A 13484-nucleotide genomic window follows, 5' to 3' on the forward strand; every position below is an offset into this window, starting at 1 on the left:
CCCCCCCCTCCCATACGCTTTCGTACGCTTTTTGAAGACCCCCCCTCCCCCCTATGAGCGTACGTACTTTATGGACGACCCTTTAATCAATCAATTGCATGTTAAGAAATCAAAGTAGTGCAACATGTAAAACGAGCAACCACAGAAAAAAAAGAATAAAGAACTTGCAGCCAAACGAATGCAAAATGTAAAAAGTGAAGAGTACAATGACACAAAAAGTTGTTGCAATGTAAGAATTTGATGTGTTGGAAATGCTTGTACAATCAAACATGTATTTTTGCAAGAATCATGTATTTTCATCATCATGTTTTCTTAACTTTGCAGTTAAATATTTTTAATAAATTAATAATTTTTTTTTAAATATATATTTATACAATCTTGTGTAGTCTTTTGTTGCCTATCTAATAATTTTTTTTTTTTTTAAATTGAAAAATAAAAAAGTTGTTTAACTTTTATTCATTGGTGTGCGGTTAACCCAATTTTACTCTATTTCGTTTAAAAACTTTACATTATACTTTACAAATTACTCTTAATAATAGTAGGAAAAAAAAGAATGTATATATGCATATATACATATATATATATATATGTATATATATATATATATATATATATATATATATATATATATATATATATATATATATATATATATATATATATATATATATATATATATATATATATATATATATATATATACATATAAAATTTGAGACATATCGATTGAAAGGTAGACTTATTTAGAAAGGGTAAAGCGTTGCTCTATTTTTACATAATCTAACAGGTCTCTTGAACGGTGCGTCTAATTTACATAATTTTTTTTACTATTTGAAACGTAATTTGACCTGCTAAAAATTTGTTGAGAAAAAGTATACTTTTTGATTTTTTAAAAAAAGATAATGCCTCAAGTTTGCGGAGCTGCTCTACCTTTATTAGCGGAGTAAGTTGAGCATTAGTGTAGAGTAAGTTAAGCAATCAACAAATGAATGAATATGTTCGTACGAAACTTGGGTGAATCACCAAAAAAACTTTTACCAACACTAAGCGTGTGCTTAATTTATAAACTTTTTATAGTATACACGTATTATGACGTAATTTTATATTATACACGTATATTATGACGTAAATAATGAGGTAAAAATTTAAAAGTAAGAAAGCGCCATAAAATTCAAAAGTTATTTTTTTAATCAATTATCTTGTTCGATTTAAAATTTTCTAATTTTAAAAGTATATATAAATAATCTTAAATTATATTTTAATAAAGTTGTTTTTTTGTGTTCAAAAGTTTAGTTTTAATTATCTTTTTCTAAACTGCTCAACTTGCCCCTACCAGACTGGGTGACACATTAGTTTGATTTTAAAGAGAACATTAATTTTAATTGAAAGTTCGATAAATTATTAAAATATCAACATTTAAATGATGTCAGATAAAAAAATATATAAACAGCTGAGCAAAAAATAGAAAAACTTTTTTTTTTTTACCTTTTTGGTTACAAACAGAAAAAGTGCCTTTGTACTTTACTCAACTGCTTTCCAACAATATTTTGTTGCACATTGTGTTAGCGTTCCCTAACTTTCATCCGTTAGATGTTATGCGAAGTTTTTGACATATTTTAATTGTCCAATTTGCTCATATGATCAACCAGCCCCGCTCTACCCTAGATAGAAACATTTATATAACTATATATAGTGCATACATTTTTTCTTTTATTTTTTTTCTTTTATATATATATTTTTTTTATATGTATATTGCTATAAATCTAAAAAATTTTAAAAACAAGTTAACGCATTTGAATAGAAAAACAAATATGTTGTTGTTTAATATATTTTTAGAATTTTGGTCACAATGGAGCCAGTGGTCAAGTTGCAATGAATCATGTACTGCATTTAGAAGCCGAAATTGCAGCAATAGTCAGATGTTTAATTGCTTAGGAAATATCAGTGAGATAGAATCCTGCAACAATTTAAATCAAGGTATTTTGCTGACTTTTAAATAATGCCTAATAATTAGTTTGCTATAATCCTGTCACCAAAATTGAATCAACTTTATTCTAGAAAACTGTTGGTAAAAGAAAAACTATTTTACATTATATATCTATAATAATGATATTTTTGCTATCAAAGCGTAAAATAATCAAATGAAATTTGCAAAAGTTGTTTATAGTTTTTATCCTTAAAATAAAGTTTTTACATTTTTTAAAGTTTTACAAGTTTATTTTATTTTCTTGCAAACTCAAAGTTTTTGAAAATGTGTTTCGCTATTCCCAATATTGACTATTGTTTTTAATATACTTGTGAAAGATATATTCTTACCATTGCTGTTTGTGTTTTTTTTATTTATATTGCAAACTGCCGTATTCACAAAAATACGGCAGTTTTTTTTAAAAGTTACGTTTTAAATGCCTGTTAGAGATCTTTTAAAAGTTTTAAACTTTAAACATTAAACAAAAAGTTTAAGAAACGTTTAAAAAACATTTAATACTTAAAATAAATGCTTGTTAAGAATATTCTTGTTATGAAACCCATCCATTCTTTGGAGGTTTCTTTGCGACGAGTAAAGCAACTAACCAAGGAAAATTAATACTATTCTATCGTATTTAAATTTAGTTTCGTGGACACAATGGAGTAATTGGTCGAGTTGTAATGTGTCATATGAAAAAGGTTTTATGAATAGAACCAGGATGTGTAATGAATCAAATGATTTGTGTTGTGGAAACCGCTATGAACTGGAAGAATGCTTTGGTAAATCAAAACAATTTGGCTATAGTGCATATACAATATTATACTTATATATATATATATATATATATATATATATATATATATATATATATATATATATATATATATATATATATTATATATATATATATATATATATATACATATATATAATACAAACACTTAATATGGGACAATGGGGCAAGATGGCTTTTTATATAACAACTAGTATAATTACATTTTGAATTTTAAAACGCCAAACGGTTTTTTGTAATATTAGGCCGGATGAATAAAAATAGCAACTTCTTTTACTAAGCAATCAGTCAGTTTTACGTAAATAAAAGTTTCAGCAATTTTTGCAAAAGTTTTATTAAAGGTTAGCAATAGGGAAAAAGCGCCTATGATGGCATACTCAAGCTTTGAAACTTCATTATTCAGTATCATGTAGAACATGAACCAAAGTTTTGATATGGATACATTCTTTGTTACATGTAGAACAATAATTACCCCAAGAGTTTTTACCAGTTTTATTTTTATATTATTAATTTTTATTTTTAAAAAAAAGTACAAGTATGCCATCATAGGCAACTACTGCTCCTATGATGGCATAGAGGAGGATGGGGCTGGTTAGCATCAAGGGTAGCTTGGCAATTTCATTTGAACTTAGAGTCTTTCCTCAGAAATGCCAGAAATTACGTGTAATCATCCTAATTAACCCTTTCGTGCTATACAGCAGCAGTGTAGAATTTCGCGCATGCACGTAAGAGATATTGCGTTTTATGTGTTTTTTGAACCAAAAATTTTTTAGTGAAGTAAAAATTCCTTTTTACTTCACTATCAAATATGTTGTTTTATGAAAGAAAAAAGGTTTTCTCAACTCGTCAATATTGCAACACACCTAACTCGTCAGTATGCCATCAAAGGAAAAAGTCATCATTTTTATTTAAACAAGCTATGTCTGCCTTGTTTAAAAGATAAAATTAAAACAAGTATTCTACTAAATGCACAAAACTTGGAAATAAAATGCATAAAAATTTCATTTCTGCACAGTGAATAATAAAATCACAATCTTGAATATTTAAAGGGATTAAAAATACAACAGCACATCCCAAAATTGATTTTTTTTGATTATAAAAGCAAAGTTTGTGCATAAGGGACTTATTTTTACTAAAATTAATGTAAAGTCAGTATAGACATGTTGGTCTAATCACTTTTTTGCCATAGCCAATACTTATGAAAATATGACTGGTATTCCATTATTGGCGCTATGCCATCGTAGGCGCCTTACCCTTACTCAGCGTTTTTGAAATAAACTGCCTAATTTTACGTGAATAAAAATTTGAGCGGTTTTGTTCAAATTTTTATTTACGTAAATTACGTAAAGTAATACAATTTTATACAATTACTCCAAAAATGATAACATAATAACATAAATGTAATGACGAAATTTCGTCATTACATTTATGATAACATAAATGCAATGACGAAAGTAGTGTTGCCTCATGAATGATGATTTTGCAATAACTCAAGTCTCAAAAAACATTTGCCATCTTGCTCCGTCATCCCGTTTTAAGCACTTCTAGTTTTTATATACATGTATATGCATTCACAAATAACTTGATTGTTATTAGAATCGCTAATCTTTTTTTTTTATTTTATTGATTTTTTTATCTTTTTATGTGGATTATTATTGTTTGCCAAATTAAAATATTGTTCTTTCTATTATAAGCACAAGTTACAACTATTCAAGCAAATTAGAAAACTTCTATATAATTGTCTGTATTAAAACAAAGTTTCGAATTTATTTTTATAAGATTTATTATTAGCAGAACACCATTAGGGGTCATCCATAAATGATGTCAATAAATATAGGAAAGGAGGGGGGGGGGCGGGGGAGAAAGTGCTGGAAAGTTTGACACTAATTGACAATGGGGATGGGATGTTGAGGTCAAAATGATGTCAAATTAAATTATTTTTTGAGTTTTAGTAAGCAGATTTTAACGGTATTAACATCTACTAAATGATATAGAAATGATGTTTTGTTTGAGGGGAAGTTAATATTAAATGTGGGTATTTGATATTATATTTTATTAAATAATTTATAATATATTATTTTAATTAATATAATAAGTTTCCCAGAGACATTAAATAAATAACAACTACTAACGTAAAAAAAAAAATACTATCGTTTTATTAATATATTACCACTTGAATACGAATCAATCTATGTTAGGAATATTAACTATTTGTATATAAAATTCACAATCGTTATTCGCTCCCTAGCGGATAATAAAATGTGGTTTAAAGTAAATTCATAAAAGTAAACTCAGAAATTTGTCATTTTTTGAAATTAAATTGTCATTATTTCAAATATGAAACTCTAATTGCTTTCTAGTTGATTGTAAAACACATAAAGTCTATTGAAAATTCGAAACGCTAATTTCTCCCTAGCGGGTTGAAGAAACTCTTTTAAAAAGCTTGCGCTAACGATGAGCAAAATCAATATTCTGATTGTGATGTAAACAATACTGATAAATCAATATTAAAATATGGATAAAACCGCATTACTTATCTTATTGATGGTCTCGTATCGAAATGCTCATCCCGATAAAAAAAGGCTAATATCCATATAGAAGTCCATAGTATATGGAATTCAAAAAAAGAAGAGAGACTGGTGCATAAGGATCTTGAATCAAGAGTAATGTAATTAGTCAATTTATTTAATGAAAAGGCAATAAAGTTCAAGAGCAAGTAATTATCATTTTGGGCCAACACTCCTAAACAGTTTGCCCCCACGTATACTCCACTTGAATTTGACAAGAACTCCTTACAGTTTGTTGAGCCCACCAATGAGCGATCTGTTGTTGATGATCAACAAAGTGTTTGCTGACCACAAAAAATCAAAAAAATGCAAGAACAGTGGCTGAAGATCGACTCAATTCTGAGTTTGCAGCTTAAAATTGTGAAGTTGCTGGACTGAAGACTAGAAAGAGAAGTGGATTCATTGCTGAAGCTAAAGAGGATATTTTGAAAAAGGAAAAGAAGAAACTAGTTCATCTATGTAAGGAACTGGCGAAAAAAAAGTTTGACCAAGCTCAACAGAAGAAAATTAGAGAACTGAAAAATTTTTATAAATAAGAAAAATAAAGTTCTAGTTTGCCAATTGCCAAAAAGATTGGTGTAGCTTAAAGAAAAGAAATTGTAAAAATAGTTTGAAAAAAAAAAAAATCGACGTCAACAATCACAATTTTTATTCAAAATTTATGGTTTACAAATGTGATAAATTTGCTTATATCTATTTTAATAAGAATTTAAGTTGAAAATTGCCAACAAATTTTGAATTTAACCGCAATAGAAAAGAAAGATTTAGTTTTTATTAAAAACGATTAAATCATGATAAAAAACAAAGTTGCTTAAATTGTTTTTTGCTTCATTTTTACAATATTTTTAAGTTTGTAAAAAAATGCGTTTCAAAATAAAGATTTTAAAATAAAGATTTGTTTTCTATTAAAAATAAACTTAATTATTATTATTTTTTTATTTTTATTTTTTTTTTTTCTATTAATTTGTAGTATCAATTTGATAATGTTTTATCTATTAAATTTTTACAATCGTCATGAAAAATAGATTAAGAAATCACTCGATAAATAGGAACGCTCAAACTAGCTCATAAACAATCGCTTAAAAAAAGATTACATGCCGTACATATAATTTAGGTATCCCCCGTTTGCTGTATGAAAAATAGACGAATCTTAGTTTAAAAAAATGTAACAGATTTTCGGCTTCATTTACATGTTTGAACTGATCACTAATATGTCGGAACCTATCATATCTCTTCATAATACGCTGAGATTCATTTATCTCAGCGTATTATAATAAACTTGTTAACATCTGAACTAAGATAGCCAGTGTGAGTGTGAAAAATGCTGCAAATATAATTAATACTTTAATTTATTTAAATAGTTACATTTATCAACAAAATTTGTTAGATTTTTGGACACAATGGAGTTCGTGGTCTGATTGTACACCATCGTGTGTCTCTAGTTTAATAAGCAGAAGTCGTGTATGCAATAATACAAACAGTTTTTTCAGCTGTCCCGGTAACAATACTGAAACAATATCTTGTATAAGCAATGTAACTTGTTTAGGTAAGAATATTTAATTTTTTTTTAAATTTGCTACATTTGATATTTTTGCACAAATTTATTTATCTTATTATAATAGAGTCTTGAAAGTATGGCTCGATATAATATTTCTATTTTTAATTATATTGATAACTATTATCAAGTAATGTATCTAAATAATTAGCAAACTAGATCACTAATTTTAATTTTTGATGTGTGATTTTAATTTTGTTATATGGTTTTTCAATGTAGGCAAAATAAATTTCAAGGCAAATAATTAAATTATCTTTCTAGTTTTTAATAGTAATTTACTAATTTAATTAACTTTGAACAGTCAACATAAATCTATGTTGCTGTTTAACATATTAGTGTTTTCAAATACAGATGGATTATAATTTTATTTTGTCATAGTTTATTAGGTTTTTGGGTACAAAGGAGTACATTGTCTGAATGTACATCAGACTGCGGTGTAGGTACAATAAACAGTACACGTGAATGTAATACAACAAATAGTTTATTTTATTGTCCTGGCAACAATACCAAAACATTGTCTTGTATTAGCAATATAAGTTGTTCAGGTCTATATCAAACTAGTACTTTATGTAATTTTAAAAGAATAATAAACATATTTAAAACAATTAAAAAAGTAAAATATAGTCAAACAAAATAAACATATAACTACTATATCTTCTAGTTTTTTGGGCACAATGGAGCACTTGGTCTGAATGTATACCATTTTGTGGTATAAGTGTGATGAGTAGAAAACGAGAATGCAATAATTCAAACAGTTTATTTAATTGCCCTGGCAACAGTACTGAAAGAACATCATTTATCAGCAATATAACATGCTCAGGTTTAAAATAAACGACATTTTAATAGTGACTTTTTAAAGTTCAAAATGTTTTTGTAGCATATAAGTTTTAAATACGAAAACAAAAAGTTATAGTCATAAAATTAAATAATGCTAAATATGTGTATTAGATTTTTGGACACCTTGGAGCGCTTGGTCTGAATGTATACCATCATGTGATACAGGTATGATAAGCAGAACGCGTGTGTGCAATAATACAAAAAGTTTGTTTATTTGTCCTGGCAACAGTACTGAAACAATGTCCTGCATCAATAATATAACATGTTCAGGTTTGAAAACAATATACTTTTTGTGCAGACTTTTTAAATTTTGAAATACATTTTATAATAAATACGTTTTAAATACAATAAGATATTATCAGCATGAAATCAAATTATGCCTAATATGTGTATTAGATTCTTGGACACAATGGAGTAGTTGGTCTGAATGTTTATCATTATGCGATGCTGGTATGATAAGCAGAACGCGTGTGTGCAATAATACAAACAGTTTCTTTAACTGTTCTGGCAACAGTACTGAAACAATGTCCTGTGTCAACAATATTACATGCCCAGGTTTGGAAATAAAAAATTACCGTGTGAAGACTTTTAAAAGTTTAAAATGAATTTTACAATTTATAAATTTGAAATTAGGAAGAAATCTAATAACGCTTCATATGCTTAATAGATCTTTGGACACAATGGAGTGCTTGGTCTGAATGTATACCATCATGTGGTACAGGTATGATAAATCGAATGCGTGTATGCAACAGCTCAAACAGTTTACTTAACTGCTCTGGTAACAGCACTGAAGTAATAACTTGTATTAGCAATAAAACTTGTTTAGGTTTAACATTTTTATTTATTTCTTACACGCTTTTGAAATATTTATAAATTTATTTAAACACATTAATACAAACTGTTTAAGTATTTAGTAAGGACTATATTACATATTACACATTACACACACACACACACGCACACACACACACACACGCACCCATATATATATAAATGTATATATATATATATATATATATATATATATATATATATATATATATATATATATATATATATATATATATATATACATTTATATATATATATATATATATATAAATATATATATATATATATATATATATATATATATATATATATATATATATATATATATATACACACACACACGCACCCATATATATATAAATGTATATATATATATATATATATATATATATATATATATATATATATATATAAATATATATATATATATATATATATATATATATATACATTTATATATATATATATATTTATATATATATATAATATATATATATATATATATATATATATATATATACATTTATATATATATATATATTTATATATATATATATATATATACATTTATATATATATATATATATATATATATATATATATATATATATATATATATATATATATATATATATATATATATATGTATGTATATATATATATATATATCATATATCTAATTACAATACTTGCAATTTTGATACGCAAAACGAATAATCTTAACTTCACTTTTATACAATTTTGGTACGCAATAAAAAGTTGTTACAATTAAAAAATGGCAGACAGTAATTTTGTTTTTGACATTTTAGTACTCGCAAGAAACGCTTTACATTTAATGAATTTGACACCTTACGGAGCGTAAAGATAAAACATATATTGCCTTCTTTTTGCCCTGTTATTATTATTTATATTACTAAAAATTGTGTGTAACTTTTCACTGATTAAACAAACCATTAATTAATCTTATTTAGCTTCAATAACAACTTTTGTGTAAATAGTAAACTTTACAACTTTTTAATGTCATTAAGAAAAAAAGTAAGACCTGAAATTTATTATATATTTAAAAACAACTATTTTATTTACTATATGTTAACACGAGGCAGCGTTTATTTAATTATGTTTGTATTCTTTTTGATTAGGATACATGTGTACATATTTGAATGTCATCATATAAATTCAAACTAATGGATTTTAAAACATTAAACTTCGTGCCAATATTGTACAGACCATAATTTTTTATTTGAATATATATTTAAAACTTTGTTGGAATATAAAAAAATATTTCTTTAAACATGTAAAGTATAAGACAATAATAAACAAGAATAAACCTCTATAAATATGAATTAAGTTAATCAAAAAGTATAATAAAGTATAAAATTAAAATTAAAAAGCGTGTATATATCAAATTTCAAAGCTTTTATTTAACTTCAAAGTATCTGAAACTTATATGAAATTTAAATGAATATTCTCATTTCGCCATATTGAAATGGTTATTTTTAATGCTGACCCGTATCTTGTACTCTTGTATTATTTTTCTCTGTACTTTTTATATTTAGTTAACTTTCGGAGCAGTGTAAATGTAAGCCTCTCATTAGATCTTAGAGCATATTTATTTTTTGATTTATTTTAAATTTTGTTTCAAAGTTTTTTGGTGAGAGATTTTGAAAATGATTATACATAAAAATCATGTATTGAAATTTATTTACCTCATATACCTTTTTCATTTTCATTTCCCTCAATTACATTCACAAATCTATTTATTTTTTGGTATATGATTCTGCTACCATGTTTTTACTCACTAAATATCTTTTCAAGTTAGGCAGGTTGTGTGCTTGCCAACGCAATGTTACTAATATTAATGTAGCTGTAAATTCCAATAAATATACAAAGTTATACTTTGATTATTTATGAGTGGACTAGTATTGTAAAAAATGCTAATTTTTTGTTTAATTTTGATTCGATATATTTTTTATGGGGAAGCGAAATAAGTTTTTATTTAAAAACTCCTTAATATTTTAAATTTCCTGTTTTTTAATTTATTTTATATTTAAATAAGCGGGAGGTTTTATTATTTGTGTTCTATTTTTTCTTTAAAATAATCTATATTGAGTTTATTCTGCGTTTATTGAGAGCTTGTTAGCTCTAAACCGTTAATTTACGTTTATCAGTTCAATATTTATAAATTCATATAGCTAATTTTGAAATAAGTTAGTATTATCAGCATAAATAATTGAATTTAGTTTTGCAGATACGTTACCGAGGTCATTTATAGAAATTAGAAATTGGAGAGTGTTGAGGATTGAATCTTGTGGAAATCCACACAAAATGTTAATGTACCAGAATCCAATTTGACTATACCTCGGTTTATTCAAATTGTGTTAGAAGCTACCTTACTAACCAAAGGTATACCTAATTTGGTTAGTAAGGTAGCTTCCAACGCAACTAAATGTTTTATTTTTGACTTTTCTAAAAGTATTAAGTGATCCACTGTGTCAGTGGATCACTTAATATTTTTAGAAAAGTCTGTGTCCAGAAATCTGGACACAATACTTTTAGAAAAAACTGTGTCCAGAAATCTGGAAACTCAAAGACACAGATAACATGCCTATAAATAAGTGGAACATAATTAAAATATGCCATTTTTATAATCCATCTACAAAAAAGTGTAACCTTTGCATCAGTAAAAAATATTTTATTTTTAATTATGATAGTGGTTTACTACTTAATAAAAAAAGTGAATTGGTTTCTGCTTGTAGGCATAGGAAAAAATTTTTAAATTCTAACTTTGATTCCGGCGATTAGCAAATATCGGATCACGTACACTTGACGTCAGATACCGTTGCAACGCTAAATTTGTATTTTTTATAACGGTTTTTGTTTTATATTTGAATAATATGGTTGATGATTGCCGAATGGCATTAAACTTCAATTTTTTTTTGTACCATTATAAAGTTGTATTTCTCATTTAAAATATTTTAATAAAATTATTTGATCTATTTTTTTTCAAAAAGATATTGATCACTCTTAAACAGACAAGAGTTGTATTTCCAGCAATATACATTATTAATCACTAAATATATATATATAGATATATATATATATATATATATATATATATATATATATATATATATGTATGTATGTGTGTACCATGTACATATTATAACCTTGTATATACATAATCTATACATAAATGTTTATATATACAACCCGCTATGGAGCTATTATCAAATTAAATGAAACAAAACTGAAAAGAGACCTAGGTTTCAACATAAGTAATAATCTGAATAATTTTATATACAATATATTATTAAACAATCATCAATTTAAACGAAATAATTCAGGAATGAGTTCAATTGAATGAAATAATTCACAATAAAGGTTTTCCAGCAAGCTAAAGTTTTTTTATTTTTAACATGATGAAAGACGCGAAAAAAAAAAAGATTTATTTTTTGGGTATGTATTAATTGTTCCCAATATAATCTATGACCATAAAGTCAAATATTATAAAATTATATGGTTTTTTTTATTATTTAAAAAAATGCATACCAAAGTTTTTTCAATTAAGTCTAGATTATTGTGTATTAGGAACACTTTCAATTAAGAAAATTTTTTTTTGTAACAACTTTAATAGAAAAGGTTTGAAAAATTTTGATATTTTTAATTATTAAGCGAATGCATAAAGCTAGTAATTTAATTATTACTCAAAAAGACAAAAACAAGGTATGCAACAAATCTTTTCAAAAACATCCGGTTGATTTATTAACTATTTATAATCAATTTATACGTTATATATTTAAACGTTAATCAAGCTTAAATCTCATTCAATATTTTAAAATAAAAACTATTTTAAACAAAGTAAACTGGTGTCATCCAATCTCAAAAACATTTTTCTTCAACTCTAGATATATATATATATATATATATATATATATATATATATATATATATATATATATATATATATATATATATATATATATATATATATATATTTATATATATATATATTTATATATATATATATGTATATATAAATATATATATGTATGTATGTAATGTATTATATCACCCAGACGCACAAAATATCATCATTTTTCTATAAAATACAAGGTGAAATACCATGATGCAACATTTCATTTTAGATCTTTTATCAAATTCCCTTACTATATTTGAAATTTATTTACGCTTTATAATTAAACTCAATTTTATTTTATATAAAAATTGTGTAGAAATATTGAAAATAATTTGTAGCAATAAATAACCAACTAAAATTATTAATCAGCCAAAACAAGCAGACATTTTTAATTAACCGGTCAGCGCATAAAATTGTAGGAAAAAAGGTTTCAAACAATTAAATACTAAAATATAAACTAACATCAAATTTTTTGATTAAATAAGTGGCAAGGTTTTTTTTTTTTGTTTTTTTATAAAATAATGTATATTTAGTTTTATATGCGTTTATTGAAAGACTACTTTTCTCGATAATTTATTTTAATTGTGCGGCAAATTCTAGATGATGCCGAACGAAAATCACGTAAAGAATTCGCCATAGTATAAAACTGTGAGTGCGGAATGCCGTTTTAAGTCGGCTAAGTATACTTTTTGTCGTTAAGGCGGCAGTTTCTATTTGAGCTCAAGCGCAATTGTTACTGGATAAGAAAAATTGTGTACTGCGCTCTGTAGAATTACTTTTAATTGCCTACGATTGTAAAAGGCGAATTGGACACTTAGAGAAACGCGAATTACCGGCGACGGTCCCATCCTGCGCAAAAGTGCCTCTTTGATTACCTACATATTCAAAATTATTTCTTGTCTTTAATCAAATATTTTTCTGTGATAAAAGTGACATAATAGCGTTATATAAACGCATAAAAAACTTAAGAAAGACAATTTTATTTAAATATTTCTGCGGCCAAGAGTGTTTATATTAAT

At 25.4% G+C, this 13484-nt stretch overlaps 1 protein-coding gene across 2 annotated transcripts in view; it reads left to right on the plus strand.

Annotated features, from left to right (window-relative positions):
* LOC136080675 (A disintegrin and metalloproteinase with thrombospondin motifs adt-1-like) overlaps positions 1-13484 on the plus strand; it is an 89027-nt gene that overhangs the window by 61471 nt on the left and 14072 nt on the right. The window contains exons 4-9 of one of the 2 annotated variants that reach the window (XM_065797622.1): positions 1837-1977; positions 2611-2745; positions 6714-6872; positions 7830-7988; positions 8115-8273; positions 8386-8544. In XM_065797622.1, coding sequence (XP_065653694.1) covers positions 1837-1977; positions 2611-2745; positions 6714-6872; positions 7830-7988; positions 8115-8273; positions 8386-8544 — 912 coding nt within the window. The remainder of the gene's footprint in view (positions 1-1836; positions 1978-2610; positions 2746-6713; positions 6873-7829; positions 7989-8114; positions 8274-8385; positions 8545-13484) is intronic. The other variant, XM_065797623.1, reaches the window with a different exon arrangement.

Source organism: Hydra vulgaris, chromosome 05 (assembly GCF_038396675.1).
Source record: "Hydra vulgaris chromosome 05, alternate assembly HydraT2T_AEP".
Lineage (NCBI taxonomy): Eukaryota > Metazoa > Cnidaria > Hydrozoa > Anthoathecata > Hydridae > Hydra > Hydra vulgaris.